This window comes from Salvia miltiorrhiza, chromosome 8, assembly GCF_028751815.1.
Source record: "Salvia miltiorrhiza cultivar Shanhuang (shh) chromosome 8, IMPLAD_Smil_shh, whole genome shotgun sequence".
NCBI lineage: Eukaryota > Viridiplantae > Streptophyta > Magnoliopsida > Lamiales > Lamiaceae > Salvia > Salvia miltiorrhiza.
Genome location: NC_080394.1, coordinates 23,020,874 through 23,038,839, shown reverse-complemented (window position 1 = coordinate 23,038,839; position 17,966 = coordinate 23,020,874). Strand labels below are relative to the sequence as shown.

The window sequence follows — 17,966 nt, the reverse complement described above, 5'->3', positions numbered from 1 at the left end:
ATCACTGAGCCGCTTCCATGTGTCACTTTGCCAAAACTAAAAAGGCCCATCACCGAGCCATTTCCACCTTTATGTGGTTCGATCGTAATGATCTACGTCCACAGGAGGTTGTCGAAGTGTTTACTATATTTGGTGAAGGATTACATTTACAAAATTGAGAGAGTGTCTAAAAAGAGCCTTTTAAGTTTAATAATGAAAGTCCTATTTATAAGCATCAAAGTAAACCTAGCACTTGGCCCATTAACTCAAGCAATTAGGCCCAAACCTTGTTACACTGATTTGCGTCTTGGACCTGAGTTGTCAGAGCTGGTGCTTGACATAGCTGGAATGTCAGGGCTAGACCATCAAAGTTGAAATAGAGATGCGCCGTTAAGGCTGGGGCGGCCAAGATTGGGTTGCCAAGGCCGAGTTCCCTTTCCTTTAAGGGAGGATTCGAACCCCGACGCCCCATAAGACCAGCCCTGTAGTACTCAACGCTGCACATAATATAAACAACAACAACAACAACAACAACAACAACAACAACAACAACAACAACAACAATAATAATAATAATAATAATAATAATAATAATAATAATAATAATAATAATAATAATAATAATAATAATAATAAATAAATAAATAAAAAATAATAATTCAGCTTTGTTATTGCACATCGCTAGTTCGTATTTTACTCCTCATCACCCGTGCCTGTGCCCGTGCCCATGCTCGGCCTTTGTTATTGCACATCGCTAGACTCGGATGGTACCCCGTAGGAAAGTGGTTAATAAAATGACTAAGACAAAAGTCCCGCTAGGATGGACCATAGTGGTGCATACTTGATTATCTCCTTCTAAAAAGACAACTCTTATAAATGGTTTTCGACTTCCTTACCTTTCCAATATCAGATATATTCATCCCATATTCTCAAGCATCAAACTTTATGCATCAATTGCTCATCCATCCTAACTTGGAAATGAACAATCAAATACATTAAATTTAGGGGTTTTGGCAAATAAAATCACGAACTATTTTAAAATTTTAATTTTAATGGGACTTTTGAAGTGTGTCGAATTAAATCATTATCTTTTTAATATTTACGCCCCCCCAATTTTTCTAAGTAATGGCCAAACTAAGTTACTGTGAATATGCCTACGAATGACATGCCAGAACTGTCAAGGAAAAGACCACAATAAAATAACATGTAAAATTACATATTGTTATTATTTATTATTCATTTTTTATTTTTTTTAGATTTGAAAAACTACATTAAGTTGATTTTGTATTGAATCTCATATTGAAAACTGATGAGGAGTAATATATGCAGAGCAGAGGAATGGACTTGGGCAGAGGAATCACTCAGGTTAGAGGGATCGCTGAGGTCAGAGGAATGCTCCACTCACGGACAGTCAACGGCAGAAATGACCACTTTACCCGGGAAGCGTCAGAGCAGAGGAATCATCTGTCCGCAGAGGAATCCAAAACTCCCCGATACACACGGTTCTCTATCTCTGAGCAGAGGAATGAACGAAGGCAGACGAAATTACCATAGTACTCCTGACCACGCGGGGAACGTGACTGCAAGGCTGAAATTACTGTTTTACCCCTAAAGTGTATTCTATAAATACCCATGCACTTGTACCATGTATCTTTACGTGCTCTTTCTCAATACAACGACGAACTCCTTTTTGTTCTTGACAATTCAATTCTACTCTACTCTCTTTCGATTCTCACGTTCAATACTAGGTAAAATTCACAACCCGATCATGATTTCTCGGTTAAAACTCTATCCACTCAATTGCGATTCACCAAAAACTATATATGCTTATCTACAATGTGCAATGCACTATAAAAATAAGCTATATTAAGTTGATTTCATATTGAATCTCCCATAGAAAAGTGAAAGTTTATCTGCAATATGTAATATACTATAAAAAGTGAAGCGACATTTAGTTAAAATTAGGGAAAATTGCACCTAAATACACAAACTTTGCCGAAAATCCATATTTGACGCGAAGTTAGGAATTTACATTTTAATACACCAATTTAAGAAGTTGTTCAATTTTGACACATTTTTCAATTCCGACGACCGGCATTCTGACGTGGACGCCGGAATGCCACATCATCACCACGTCACACACACACACACACACTCCACTCTCTCTCTCTCACACCCCTCTCTCTCTCTCTCTCTATACACGTCACCTTCCCCCTTCTCTCTCATCACTCTCGCCTCCCTCCACCCTCTTTCTCCCTACCTCTCTTCCCTCTTCTCTCCTGCCGGCGCCGCCGCCTTCCATTCCCGGCGAAATCGCCACCAGCTGCCACCACCACCTTCTTCCCCTCATCAAACTCACTCAAATCCCGTTCTTTCATTCTCAAAACCGAACCAGATGATGTAACTCATGAAACTCTCCCCATTTTCTCTCAATTTACCATCGACAGACGGCCGGTGAGTGCCGCCGCCGCTCTCTCTGTCTTTTCTTCCTTTCCCCGACTCTCGCTCGTCCCCCTTATCTCCTCCCTCACAAAAATCCCCAAATCCACAAATCACTCTCTCTAAATCCCTAAACCCTCTTTCTCCTACGATTTCCGACGAGGTTATCGCCGGACTCGCCCCCTCTACTCCAGCCGACAGCAGCAGTCAGCCGGACCGCCGCCATCGCCGCCTCCCTCATCCTCGCCTCTGCCCTTCTCCTTGACAGATGAACAGCAGCAGCCATCGGCCACCACCGCCGTCGACCTCACCCTCTCTGGACCGTCGGTCGACCTCAAAGGCTGAGGCTGCCATCGCTCTCTCCGCCGAACAGCCCCGCTGTCCAGTTGCCTCCCCTCACTTTCTCTCTATCGACGATGGTGGTGGGAAATCCGGTTGGTTTGGTTGGTGGAGGTGGCGGGTGCGCCGCTGTTCGGGGGAGGGGGAAGTGGCTGACGGCGGGAGGGAGGGTTTGTGGCTGTGGGGCTCGACGGCGGTGGTGCGACGCGATTCTAGGGAGGGGAAGTGGCTGACGGCGGGAGGCTAGGCTCGGCGGCGGTGGTGCGACGCGGTTCTGGGGAGGGGGAGGGTCCGACGGGGGGAGGGGGGAGGTGACGTGTAGAGAGTGAGAGAGAGTGGGTGTGTGACGTGGCTGCGACATTGGCATTCCGGCGTCCACGTCAGAATGCCGGTCGTCGGAATTGAAAAATGTGTCAAAATTGAACAACTTCTTAAATTGGTGTATTAAAATGTAAATTCCTAACTTCACGTCAGATATGGATTTTCGACAAAGTTTGTGTATTTAGGTGCAATTTTCCCTTAAAATTAAAATCTTAAATTTTAAACGATTTTTATATAAAAAAATGTATCGCACACTTTTCTCTCTCATCTATGCAATGAACCCGTAGAAATGGGCCGAGGTGCGCCCCCCACTCAACAGTGGTGCACGCCTGTGTTCACGAGCTCTGTTGCGGATAATCTTTACTTTTTTAAAGAGTTTGGCAAAATCAGTTCCTCAACATTTTATAAATTTCAAAATAAGAATCAACCACACAATAAGTTTCTCTATTTCAATTTTTTTATAATCTTATATGTAAATATATAATAATAATTATTTTATAAATATTTATATTAATTTAATTATAATTTATTATTTTCATCTACGCGCTCTGAAGTTCGAACTTTTCGATTTTTCAATGCTTTTGAAATATTCCTTCTGTCCCACGAAGTATGACACAATTTCTTTTTTGGTCTGTCCCACGAAACATGACACGTTTCTAAAAATGACAAAAAATTTAATCTTTATTCATATTTTCACTTTTTCACCTACCACACTTAATACACAAAATAACAATTTCTTAATTCTTGTGCCGAAAAGAAGTGTGTCATGCTTCATGAGACGGAGGGAGTATCTTACCGAACATATTTCGGTTGCAAGAAGATATTTCTCTCGTTGTTTGCCGGTCCAACTGTTGTCCACACCCACACCAATCAGCTGCCACCACTGTCCCTTTTCTTCCCAGATTATTGGAGTGAAGTCCCACCTTCTGTGTGTGTATGTGTGTGAAGTTTGATGAGTTTCCACCGTCTGATCTCCTTATCACCCCATCAATCAAGAATTTGCAGAAATCCAAGTCTAACATGGCAGGGCCTTCATCAACAAGAGATCAATTTCTTGAAATCCAGGTAGTAAGATGTTCAGATTCAATTGGTTTTGATGTTCACGAATTTCATTTTTATTTAATATTTTTGGGTTTGTTTCTGAAATATTCCCTCTTTCAACAGTGCCCGGTTTGGCTGTGGCTTCAGCTACCCTCAACTGGAATACCGAAAGCGATCACACATTTGGAAATTTGCAAAGGTGAAAAACAAGAAATTTGTGATAACTAATTTGGGGCACGATCCTGTGAAAATTAGCAGGAAAAAGGGTAGTATTGCTGGTGCAGTTGCTCTAATTATTGGGACAAGCATTGGCACAGGGATTCTCGCTCTTCCAAAGAAGACTTTCCCTGCAGTAACTCTCTCTCTCTCTCTCTACATTTGATAAGAAATGAAACAAGATTTATATGTGGAATGCTAGTCTAGCTGGATGCATGATACCATTTATTTTTCTATGATGAGAAGTGGTGTGTGAAAAAAGATTTCTGAGCATAGAATACTCGCAATTTTACTTTCTATTTCCCTGAATTGCGTTTCATCTTGATGATGCCTTTTTATACACGTTCAATGAAATAGTAATCTAAGAACAAGGCATGAAGCACCATCCACGATAGTTGTATTTTGCTTGATGGTGCATCAAGAGTAGTGGGATGTGTAAAAAAGAAAAAAAGAAAAGATGAAATGAACCATTTATGGGTATGACCAAAATGAATTTTCTTGAAGATGATATAGGCTTTGTTAGAGATAGTTTTTTTTTTTTTTTTTTTTAAATATAGAACATAGTTCCACTAACTAGCTAAATCTTGCTTGCTTCTGGTCTTATATCTGTAGGGGCTAGTTCCAAGTTCAATAACAATGACTTTGTGTTGGGCATTTCTGTTGATAGAAGCCCTCTTGCTAGTCGAGATCAATGTTGTTTTGCAAAGGAAGAAGAAGGTGAAAGCAGAGAGCGACGAGCTAGAGGTGATGTCTATCCGAACCATGGCTCAAGAGACTCTAGGTGAATGGGGTGGAGCTCTAGCCACTTTGATCTATGTGTTCTTAGGCTACACTTCTGTGGTGGCTTATTGTTCAAAATCGGGTGAGATCCTTCATCATCTAACCGATTTCCCAGGCTCGTTTTGTGGATTCCTCTTCACTTTCTTGTTCACCATTCTCATCTGTGTGGGAGGCACTCGAGCCACGGATCAAGTGAACCAGTGGCTCACCACATCCATGATAGGTTTCTTTCGAAACTGCTTCCAGTGTTTGGCAAAGTCTCCAGTGAGGACGCGTGGGGACCACACCCAGTGCCCTTTATGCGTCCTCTCAGAAGACCACCTCTTGATGTTTAGGCTTATGGTGTTGTTGTTGATGTTGACATGTGCACTTGGCAAAAATAGGTCTTCTTGTGGCAATAGAGGTTTTTGCTGTTCTGTTTGGAGGGTGGTCCGGGTTTGAGGCCGGGGGCGGAGATTGGGGGAAAGTTCCGGCCACTCTTCCGGTTATGGTGTTTGCTTTGGTTTATCATGACCTAGCTCCGGGTGGGTAATGCCCATCTTTTGCCCGCTATAGCTATAAGATGATGATTTCTGAGTAAACTCTGTTTGTTTGCAGTTCTATGTGCTTATCTTGAAGGTGATCTTGCACGTATCCGTGCTTCAGTCGTTCTAGGCAGTTTGGTGCCGTTGCTGACATTGCTCGTTTGGGATGCTATCGCGCTAGGCCTCTCCAACGGGGCAGACCGAGTGTCCGATCCCGTTGAATTGCTTCTCAGGTCAGATCCTAGTTTATCTTCTTCTTCTTGTTGGCCATTTGAAAATGATAGCACAATGCGTAAGTCATTGCAAGTTGTGCATATGTATAATTGATGCCAACTAGTTCACATAAAAGTTGTCAACTTATATATATCAAAAAGAGTAAGATTACACTTTAGAGTTAAACTATTAATGTTTTGAAATATTGATAATTCAATTTCTTAAATGCACGAACTATTACAAAACTAACAAAAACGTCCCTGAGGTCATTTCTGGCAATTTAGAATAACGTGGCTAACCTCCGGTTGCCACAACCGAAACAACTCGTATCCAGCAAGCCACATCACCTTTCCGACGTCGGAGATTGACATTCAAGATATATTTTTGCTGTTGTGATATTTTATGTATTTAATTGTAATTATTAGTGGTTTGAAACGATTTAAATAGGATTAAAGGTGGAATTTACCCTATAAAAACTAAATAAACTTATTATAATGTTTAGATCATAAAGGATTGTTATCTTATCAAAATAAATGAAACTGAGATATATATTAAAAATTAAAATTTGTAGGGATATTATAGGTATATGAAACTTTGTAAAATAGCACACTTTTATAATAGAAATAGAGGTATTATGGATAGCTTGAAACATTAGAAGTTGAAACGTGGATTTGTGTTGCAGTGTTGGATGGGATGGAATTCCATTTATGGTGGAGGCGTTTGCGCTTCTGGCTGTCGGAACTTCCCTAATTGGCACCCTTCTGAGCTTCTCGGAGTTCTTCAAAGAACAGCTCAACAATCTGGCCTTGGATTTTCGTCCAACACAACTTGAAGAGGTATTCGTAATCTAGCTCCTTTCAATTCTACGTCATGTATGTAAGTAACTGAGTGATTATGTGTAGGAGTCCAACTCCATCAATGGCTGGTGGGAGAAGAACAAAACGAGCATCACCGCGACAGCAATGGTGGTTGCGCCTTCACTTCTCGTCTCAAATGCACTCCCAGATGCATTTTCCACCGCCACAGATTTCGCTGTAAGTTTATATCTACCCTTACTATTACAAAAGTGTTTATTCTTATAAATTTTGATCTATCTATGAATAATGTCCTTAATTAATTTAATTTCTTGGTAAAATTATGTATTTAAGTTTTATTTTGATTTTTTGTGTCTAAAATTGTGACAAGATATACCCAACGTCCCACAAAAGTAGTCCTTCTTCAATTTTCACATAGATTATGAAAACGCATTTAAAGTTTTTTAGGAAATACATAATTTATATACAATTGTTCCGTTTTGGCCTTATTTATTGTTCCACACATCATTTTTCACAAAGATTGAATAATAAGATTATTCTAATCAAGAAATTGGAGTATAAGAGCTAATTTGGTGGGGCAGAGGGAATACCTATCGATGAAAACATAAAATAATGCATTTGTCCTAAAAAAAACAAGATTGATGGTGGAATGGTTTTTGGAGGAGTAGTGATGAGCATGAAGTTGTACTTGTACAGGGAGGGTACTGCATGACGATGTTGTACGGAGTTCTGCCTCCGGCGATGGCGTGGGCGATGAAGCAGAAAAAACAAGCAGTGGAGATTGAGCAAACAGCATTGTCAAGATCATATCCTGCCATTTTTGGTGTGGGGTTGTTTTCTTGTGGGATTGTGTTGCAACAGATCCTTCAAGATTTCTCATTTTTGCAGCCTTGATTGCTACAAGATATCTCCATTTTTTTTTTGAGATATCTCAACTTATGAAGGTGATGTGAATATATGATATGTAGGGAGTTGGGTAGGCACTAACTAGGGAGTTGGAATTTGCGTAAATACATAAGTTGATATTTTTCCGAAATGGAGCATGTAATAATTCAGAAACCAACTCGAGCATTGTAGATTAGTTGTAGCCTTTTGATTTCTTTCTTTCTTATGAAAACAGGAATTCCATAAATAATGTTACTACTTGAATGAAAAAACATATATTCATGGTTAGAAGGATTAATGGACAAAGCAACAAATTAAATCTCTGATCACTTATCCATTTCGTTGCATTGCACCAGCTTGGTTGAAATACAAGGAATATTGAAGATCAACTCATTCTTGAGTTTTCTGATCAACACACTGGCTGTAAGAATGAGTGAAAAAATGAGGAAATTAAGTATAGTAATGAACAAGTACAACTTAATTGGTGAAAAGGATGATGATTCTATATATACTCCTATATCATTTGCATGTGGCTTTAAATAGACACTAGAAGGACTTATTGCACAAAAGTGAAAAACTTATGTAGTGTCACAAATTTTTGGAAAACAGTTTTACGAGGGAGTGACACGAGTTTTGATAAGATGACCTTATTGGAAGTGTTAATAATGATAATTAATTTATTTACGCCTAATATATTTATCTAATATCTCCTGTAAGCTTAAATTACGTTATTAGTTGTTTAATGGAATTGCCTGTACGTAAGGCCTAGTTTTATTAGGACTGTTGAACTTTTAACCTATTTAAGGTTGTGTTTTGTTTATTTTCATTAGTTAATATTCGTGTTTTCAGAAACTTAGGATTAAAGTTTTTCTCAAATTTACTGTCTTCCTTTTCCTTTGTTTTTTTTTGTTTGGGGGGGGGGGGGGGGGTTAATTACTAAAAATATTCACAAACTTGAACTTTATTTTAATTTTTCAATATGTTTTATCTTCTCACAAAATATTATTAAAAAAAATAATGCTTCTTTTATAAATTGTTGCAATAATACCACTTTTCAATTTGTACAAAATAGACACGCTCTTAATGATTGAACTATCAACTTTAGGCTCAAAATATCAAGTATATATATTATAATTTATTTATAAATGATATAACTACGTGGATGATCTGTTGGAATTTAATAAAAATTTAATAGAAGTAATGAACAATAAAGAAGAATTGAAATACATGATTTGCTTAGCCCTTCAATAGACAGTTTCAATTATTAAGGCCCTAAATTAGTATGTTTTTTCTTCTTTCTTTCTACCCCCGGATCGACAGATGATCTATTTCCTAAATTGATAAAGCCAATTTTATTATAAGTAGGGGTATTCACCAACTTAGAGAAACCAAAAAGAGGAGAGATTCAAACAAAAAATATAGGTAGCTAGAAATCAATAATTTGGAATGGAAGGAACAAAAATGAGGCAGCTAATTTTTGTGATTTATTTGATATTGTGCATAACAAATTTGGGCGTATGCGATAAAGAGATTCATTTGATTAATTGTAGCGATGCAGGTTGTGAAGAGGCATGTAGGAATGCATTGTGTGGCGCAGTTCACTGTGTAAGCGGCCAATGTATCAGGAAAAGGGTTTATGAAAAAGCTGTCTGCGTCTGCGATCCGTCGACGCCACAAATAAACTTGCATGCTTAAGTATGTTTCTTGCCGTTGAATCCACACTATTGTAGTGTGTCGATTCAATTAAAAAATATGATTCTTCATGTGAAACGTATATTGTTCAATGGAAACTATTATAATGTGTCGATTAAATAAAAAATATAATTTTCTCGAGGATCTCATTTTACTATATTTCTTTTCAATATTGGATAATATTATTATAGTGTAGAGTATGAAAATATTTTTAAATAATTTTTTATCTTTTCATCTCGGGTATATATATGATAAAAAAATGAAAAAAATAATCTCATCTTTTTATATCCATCATTTTCCAATGAGAATTTTACAATCAAAGTACCCAAACGCACCTTAAATGTACAAATTGTCCTTAATGAAATTGAATGAAGTAAAAGAATTAAAATATAGTTTCTATTAACATGCTATTTACTAGTATATATTTTTTTTCCTCGCACGTATAAAATTTCAACCTTTATAAGACAAACCGTTGATTTTTCATCGATACGTTTTAATTCTATTAATGTTTTGTACGTAGTTGAAGATTTTGGTTGGAAGATCTTCCACCGTTCAACTCTATCTTGATCAACTTCAGTATTTCATAAACCTGCATCGCCATACATCTGCCTCAATCAATCACAAGTTAAAGTGAATTAGTGGACGGAGGGAGTATTAAACAAATACATTTTTTTCTTAAAACTCGTGTTTCCTCCCCTAGATCATGAATTAGTGGACGGAGAGAGTATTAAATAAAGAGAGAAGCAGCAAATAGTCCCTTATCATATTTATCTCTCAATTTTTTGATTTTGAGTTGTCAGTCCCTCAACATCTCATAAAGAGTGCAAAATTTTCATATTTATATAACGGACACCCTACTTCGTCCAATATTTTTCATTATTTTTTATTTTCAAGTGAGTCCCAATTTACGGATATAAACTATCAATTGAAGGATAAGAAGAGCAAATTACACATAAGATCCTTAGTTCTTAAAGTTTCAATTGATGGATTATATTCTTACTGACAACCATTATATAATTAAGCAAAATATTTTATAACCCAGAATTGAATTTATGAATGACACATATGAATCTTGGAAATATCAAATGTTCAAATTATTAACACCCGTTAATCAAATGCACGTTGAAATAACTTAATCGATTTATTTGTTCATAGATACCTAATAGCTCACAAACTTCCACATCAAGTAGGCTGACAAAGGCCACAAAATCAATTGCTGGAATGAGAATATATGTGGATATAAAAATTAAAAAAAACCACCAACAATATAAATTCATTCATGTACACTTTAACATTATTTCTACGTGTATTTGATTAATATGAATGCTAATAATTAGAGATATTGATATTTCTAAAATTCATGTGTGTAATTTTGTAGATTCAATCATGAGGTATAAAATATTTTGCTCATATAATGGTTGCCAATAAGTATATAATCCCTAAATTTAAACTTTAAAAATTAGGGATCTTATTCGTATTTTGCTCTTTTTATCCCTCAATTGACAGTTTATATTCGTAAAGTGAGATCTATTTAAAAAAAATATATTGAACGAAGTTAGGTATCCGTTAAAAATATGAAAAATTGTACACTCCTCGAGATATTGAGGGACTGATAGCTTAAAATCAAAACATGAGAAGATAAGTACACCTTCTGTCCCATTAATCTTGTCCTATTTTTCTTTATGAGTTGTCCCATTAGTCTTGTCCTATTTCTATTTTTGATAATAATTTTACACTACAAATAATATGGTTCCACATCTTTACACACTTTTACTATATTAATTTAACTCTTCTTAATAATCGTGCCCAAAAGAAATGGGACAAACTTAATGGGACGGAGAGAGTATATTAGAAGGTATATTACTTCTTTCTTAAATAAAAGTGATACTTATTATAAATAAAACTAACAATTTTTATGGGCGTGTTGAGGGAAAGCGCATGCGAGTGCGTCTATTTAAGACACAGAATTCAATGAGCGTCGTCAACAATAACAAGAAGTCGAACTATTTTCTCTTAAAGAAAAATTCAATTTAGCCAATAAGGTCTTGGGTTCAATTTCGTCTTGGTGTATTAATTATATGGAGTATTAGATTTGTCTTGCAATTTAAAAAGAAAAAATTAATTTAATTAAGTAAAAAATCCCAAGAAAGACACGAACAAAAAAATAAATAAAACATAAAAAATTAAATCCCAAACCAAATTCTAGAAAATTAACAAATTAAACCAAAACCACTTCAAAAAAAGAAAAAAATAAAAATAAACCAAAACAAATCATATTTGGGTTTAATTTCCTTTAAATTATCGAGCCGAACTTAGAAGAATAACTGAATGGATTGACCATTTTTTGGGTTTGAGTTGAGTTGTGTTCACCCCTAATCACTAACATACTCAGGGCCGGGGACTAGATAGGCTGAAGAATCCCTAAACCAAAAAATTCATATAGGAGTCATCAATTCTATTTTTATTTTTTGCACCCCTCATGAATTTAAAAAGATAAGAAAGAAAGCAAGATTTTTTTGTCATTCTTTCTGATTCTGCCGCTGGCTTGATGAGATTTTAATTACCTCAAAATAGGTGGACAAAAGCCTAGCGTCTGGACTCAACACCAAATATATTCTGTGGAGCAGGGAAAGTAGGGTTTCCACCTGATCTCCGAGTAAATCGACCTACACACATTGCACATATAATCACACATTCACTATTCCATCTTAATACTAATTGTGTGTGTGTAAATTTGAGATACCTCAGTTTCAGCTAATTTAAGGTTTCGGCATCTTGAAATGAAAGCCTTCTCATACAACAATTTTCTGGTTTTAATCCAAGCCACAGGTTGGGTTAGTGCATCAACTTGACGCTTCAATGCTTCCAACCTGAATGTACATACCATTAATCAAATATTATAAGGGCTTCCTTCAAGCCCCAACTTTTCATTTTGGTGATTTCACTGCTACATACTTGACAAACATTTTTTTTTTTGAGAGAATACTTGACAAACATTATTATAAAACGTACGCGTCAAAAAATTGTAAGTCAGACTAAATTCGTATATACTACTAACGACTTAGATACCGGCGGACACAAGGGGGAGCTTAAGCCCCCCAAACAAAACATTTTATAAAAATTCTTTTAACAGCATCAAATTATCCCTATTTTATGTGAATCATTGTACAATAACCTTCATCACCAAATCAAAAAATTGCCTTTTTAAAATCTCGAACTTAAAATTTAGAAAATATATCTCCACTAGGAAACTTCTTTTCTGCATTTGCAACTGAACTTAAAAAACATTTGCAAACATTTAATTAGAGTAAAATTTTGGAATAGCCAAAATGAATCATAAAACATAAATTATGGCCACTCATTGAAAAAACATAAATTTTGGCCATTTTTATAGCTTTGGGACGTTTTTGCCCTTAATTGGGCGGACTGGGTAGGGTCAGGAGCGCGGGTCGCGTGCCGGGTAGGATCAGGCAAGCGGGTCGGGTTAGGCACTTATGGCACTATTAGTGCCATAAGTGCCAACGAATTTTTTTTTTACTCCCCCTACCCTGTCTACCCCCCCAGACCCCCGACCCCATCCACCCCCAAGCCAAAAACAAAAAACAATTTACTCCCCCTAGATAAAAATAAATCAAATTTTACTTTTGTTATTTTATTTTATGGCACTAATAGTGCCATAAGTGCCAACGAAAATCCAAAATAAAATAAAGTAAAATGGTCTTTTTAGCACTTATGGCACTATTAGTGTCATAAGTGCCAAACATGCAGAACAAATATAGAAACAACAGCATCATCTAAACCCTAAATGGAACATTTAAACCCTAAATGGATAATCTAAACCCTAAATAGAATATCTAAACCCTAGGGGAAGTGTTTAAAAAGTTTCTTTTGGCTTAGGGGTGGGTGGGGTCGGGGTCTGGGGGGTAGACAGGGCAGGGGGAGTAAAAAAAATTCGTTGGCACTTATGGCACTAATAGTGCCATAAGTGCCTAACCCGACCCGCGTGTCTGATCCTACCCGGCACGCGACCCGCGCTCCTGACCCTACCCAGTCCGCCCAATTAGGGGTATATTAGGCATATTGCCTAATTAATGGCCATAATTTGTGTTTTTTCAATTAGTGGCCAAATATTGTGTTTGCATGTTCAATGTGGCCATTTGACACCATTGTTTCTTTAATTTACTTGCAACTTAAAAAACAGAGTGATGTAATTTGAACATTATTATTTTATTTTAATTTAATTTTTTAAAAAAAATTCTTGTGCCCCGCCTAAAAAGTCTGTCTCCGTGAATGATATCGATCCTAAAAAGCGATGAAATAAATTAATTACCTGAAAAATTTGGCGTCGAGATTCTGATGCAACTCGACCTCAACATCGTCGACCAAAAATCTAAATCTCTGAATAATTGCCAGTACATTTTCCGACCAATCTGTGTGGTACCAAGTGGTGGTTTGATCTTGTAGACGGAGTATGTTGTTGAAGTGCGAGTTCTGATAATACTCATCATCGTCGGAATCTTCTAGACTCTCTTCGAGCTCCGCTAGCAACTCCTTGGTGGTGTGGAGCTGCTGCAGAGCCCTCTCGAGCTTCTCGCTCACCGAGCAGAAGGTGGTCTCGTCGTCCGTTATCAACCACTCGATGGCGTCGCGCTCCTCCGTCTCTTCACAGTCTAGGATTACTAAGCTGTTGCTCGCGCTGTGCTCCTTGATCAAACAGCTCGCCCTCAGCATCAGATCTTCCTCTAACTCCACTGATTTTAGCAGAGAATCCACCTTCTGAATCAAGCTCGATTCTCCGTCCCCCCCTCCCCTTGAGCGCCTCGATTGAGGCGTTCGTGCTTCTGATTTCGTCATTTCTCTTAAGTAAGTCTTGTAGATTTCTTCCCTCAAGAGGCAGTCCTGTAACATGTCTTGGTGTGTACTCATTCTCCAATTCTGAACTACTTCTTCTTCAAAAACAAACCATGCTTCGGTCATTTCTCTCAAGTAGATCTTCAGGATATCCTCCCTCAGGAGGCATTCCGTGTAGTCCTGCAAAATGAATTCCTTTTGAGGATTCCACTGCTTAACCATTTCTTGCAAAACGAGGACCAATATATCCTCCCTTATCGCGCTCTCCATCATCATCTGGTATGTGCTAAAATCCTTCATCACGCCGCGGAAAAGTAGCTGATATGTGTCCTCAATCACTGAGATTTGGAAACACAACCCGTCCCTCTCTTCTTGCACTTTCTTGATCTCTGCTTCAAAGCTTTGGATAGTTGTACAAGTTCTATCCATTCTTCTACGAGGCTTGGGAATCCTCCTCCTCTTCTCCTGAACCTGAGACCGGCTTCTGCCTAGTTTATGTTTCCTTTGGGTGAAATTGTCTAGCCTTACTATGGCATCTTGTATGAGCCTTTCCATGGCGTTGATGTCCTCGTTCCTCTTCATCCAAGACGACGGGAGGGCGTCTCTTGTCAGCAAGCTCCTCTGCTCATTGCTGCCTCCGGATGATGGACTCGTGGCTCTTGATGATCTTCCAAACATGGTGGCTGCCACCAACTTCATCGTTTTCAACAAGATTTCCTGTGAAATTTATGTCTAGATTGGGTTCACTGTTTGTTCGTCGTGATTTGGGTTGCACATCATTTCTTGAAAAGAAATCTTTGAGCTCATGAAACAAACTTTTCATCTCGTCAATGAAATCGAACCAAGAATCCTTCACCAGCCCATCTCTCTTCTTGAGCTCCATGTCAAACTCGCGCACGAAGCCCTTCATCAAAATCGACTCCACCTCCCTCTTTATACCCTTCCTCCATTGCTTTTCTAGTGTGAGTTGCATTCTCCCAAACAACACGAGATCTAGGGTTTGTTTCAAAAATTGATGGCCCCGTTCCTCGGGGTTGAGATTAGGGCTAGAGGCACGTGACTCGCATCTAGCCCTTCTCTTAGTATTCAAGATTCTCATCTTCTCATCTTCCAACATTACTAATCCTCGTTCCTTGTCCAGGGAACAAGGGATGAGATTAGAGCTAGAAGAACACGCCTTTTTCTCAGTATTTAAGATCATCTTCTCGTCTTTTAACAACATTAATCCTCGATCCTTATCCAAGGAATCGGAGCTCAAATTAGGGTTAGAATGCGACCTTCTTGCCCTTCTCTCACAATACAAGGAATAGGAGCACAAATTAGGGTTAGAATGCGACCTTGTAGCCTTTTTCTTCAAAATTCGAAATCATTCCTCTCATCCTCCAACATTCCCTTATCCAAGGAGCGGGCCCTAATCTCACTATCCAAGATCATCTTCTCATCCTCTAATTTCTGCTTGATGTTCAGAACCTGCTCATCAACCGAGTCCTTCATCTTCATCAGTCCGGGCCCGATCTTCTCGTACAGTTGAACCGATTCGCTCTCTGTCACCTCGAGGGCTTCACGAAGCCTCAACTCATTCTCTAACCTCTCTCTAAACTCTCTGTCTTTCTCCTTTATAAGCCGTTTCATGTCTCGGATCCGCCCCACCAGCCGCTCTCTGATCTTGAGCAAGTCGGAGATAGTCTTGCTTGGAAGAACCTGCAGAGGCTCATCTTGTTCAACGATTTTCAGGCTACCTTCGACCAAGATTGCTGCGAGTTCGTAGAATGTCGTTTGTTCGTGTAAGAACTCGATTGGTCTGTCCTTGAACTGGAGCTTTTCGTGAGCTTTGTCCATGGCAGATCTCAACATCCTCATCATTATTGAATCTAGCTTTGATCCGCAGTTGATCTGTCCGATTAAATCGTCCATGATAACAAGATCCGGCTAATTAACGTAACTACCTCGTTCGAAGGTAATGCTTCTTAGATCGAGGCATCACACAGATTAAGCTTGTGATTGAGAATGGATGGAGAAATTGAGCAGTATGGACCTATTTTGGGTTTGCATTGATGATTTCGAACAAGTATTCTTTCATGCCTCGATTTGATCTACTTCTATTATTAATTTGGCCAAACTTAATCGAGAGAGAGAGATCTATGAATCAGTTCTATAAGTTAGAGAGATCCAAAATTTCAGGTAAATTAGTTAATATAGATACTCTCTTCGTCCCACGAATCTTGACACATTTTCCTTTTTGGGCCGTCCCACGAATATTGACACATTTCCAAATAAGATATTATTACATTATCTCTCCTATTTTATCACTTTTACTACCCTCTCTCTCTCTCCTACTTTATCACTTTTATTACCTTCTCTCTCATACTTTATCTCTTTTATACTTTATTAACTACACAATTAGAACAGTAATTTATAGCTCTTTAATTTTCGTGCCGAAACCAAACGTGTCAAAATTCGTGGGACGGAGAAAGTATATTACAAGGCAAAAAATATTCTCTAGTCACGGTTCTACTTCTACTATGCATCTCAATAAAAATATTACCTAGTTCATAAATTTTCGATTACCTAAAAAGTATATTTGCGTATTTTCAAGATCCAACAGTTTGTTTCTTTAGAATTTTTGGCAAGCGTTCAAAAAAATATAATATCACAGCATTTCCGGCTATCGGGAAATTTAGGGTCTCATTTTGCAGATGGGATCACATGTGTATTACTATGTACTACTCATAATTTTTTTATTTTATAATTTTTTATAAAAATAAAAATTATTATTATATTATGAAGTCTAATTAATATTTATCACTAAAAATTAGAATTTAAAAATTATATATCCTAATTTTGAATTAATGAACCCAAATAATTTATTATTAATTCAAATAAATATAAAAAAAATTATAAACCCTAATTGGATGAGTGAACTCTTGTTAATTATTTTTATATATTATATTAAAGCATAATAAATTAAAATTGAATAACAAATAATTAAAAATTATAAAAAAAATTAAAAGTTGTACACAGATCAACACACTACATTTAGGACTGGGGATCTCATTTGCTCATTTTGGCTACAAAAAAAATGTCAATGTTACATGATTTATAAATTAAAGTATGTTATTTTTTATTTACTGTGAGTTGGGCAATTGACGATGAGGGATTGAAATTCGTAATTTGATCTCTTATTTTTATAAAGAATAAGAATAACGTTAATGGTGCGAAATATTTATTAGAAATGGTGAAAATTAATCATTATATATTTAATATTATTTTAATAAATTAACCTTAAATCTCTGATAATATTTCTAGTAATGAATTTATGTCTATAAGTTCGAATTCACATCAAACATTAGCAGTTGGTTGTGAATTCAAGCTTCAAACTTGGAATTCACAATCGCTAATTTTTTTAGTTATAAAAAGTGTAATTTACAACCAACGGCTAGTGTTGGTTATAAATTTGCAAAAATAAAATAAAACAGTCACACAAGAATTTCACAAAAATAAAATAAAGCAATCACACAACTACTAGTGTAGCCGTGTAGGTTATGAATTTGTTAGCTGTTGCATCTCTTTAGACCTTTCCTCCTCTGCCCTTGTTCCCTCGTTCGCTGGTCTCATTCCTGACTTCTGGGCGCCTTTTGCCCTAAACACGACTCGATCTCGTACGATATTCGATCTGGGCATAGTGCATGCTTTGCCATTGTATACTTCAAGTATTTGCGTCTCTTGCGGAATGAAGCTTGTTCTGCCCTGTACGTGCACACACACCTCTGTGCCCAATAATGTGTCCTCCCAGCCACAAACACACACACAAAAAGACACAAAAACAACTCTATCTAGACCCAAAAATGCACTCAAAAGAGCACGAAAAACG

At 37.3% G+C, this 17,966-nt stretch overlaps 2 protein-coding genes across 2 annotated transcripts; one reads left to right on the top strand and one right to left on the bottom strand.

Moving 5' to 3' along the window:
* Window positions 1-3,870: 3,870 nt before the first annotated feature.
* LOC131001946 (uncharacterized) lies at window positions 3,871-7,799 on the top strand. The gene is made up of 8 exons (XM_057928594.1): window positions 3,871-4,143; window positions 4,243-4,471; window positions 4,948-5,338; window positions 5,499-5,639; window positions 5,713-5,872; window positions 6,535-6,688; window positions 6,755-6,886; window positions 7,364-7,799. The coding sequence occupies exons 1-8, from the start codon at window positions 4,031-4,033 to the stop codon at window positions 7,559-7,561; spliced, it is 1,518 nt and encodes a 505-aa protein (XP_057784577.1). The 5' UTR covers window positions 3,871-4,030; the 3' UTR covers window positions 7,562-7,799.
* Window positions 7,800-9,685: 1,886 nt separating this feature from the next.
* Window positions 9,686-16,196, bottom strand: LOC131001945 (WPP domain-associated protein-like). The gene is given in 6 exon segments (XM_057928593.1): window positions 9,686-9,833; window positions 11,809-11,910; window positions 11,988-12,114; window positions 13,575-14,703; window positions 14,705-15,458; window positions 15,461-16,196. Coding segments are annotated over 6 exon segments (2,748 nt in total). The 5' UTR covers window positions 16,010-16,196; the 3' UTR covers window positions 9,686-9,746.
* Window positions 16,197-17,966: the final 1,770 nt, after the last annotated feature.

Excerpts from the sequence above, each read along its gene's own strand:
- LOC131001946 (XM_057928594.1), top strand. The coding sequence starts at position 4,031 with ATGAGTTTCCACCGTCTGATCTCCTTATCACCCCATCAATCAAGAATT. Across the intron at positions 5,640-5,712 it reads TTATCATGACCTAGCTCCGG|TTCTATGTGCTTATCTTGAA; the intron begins GTGGGTAATGCC and ends GTTTGTTTGCAG. Across the intron at positions 5,873-6,534 it reads CCCGTTGAATTGCTTCTCAG|TGTTGGATGGGATGGAATTC; the intron begins GTCAGATCCTAG and ends TTTGTGTTGCAG.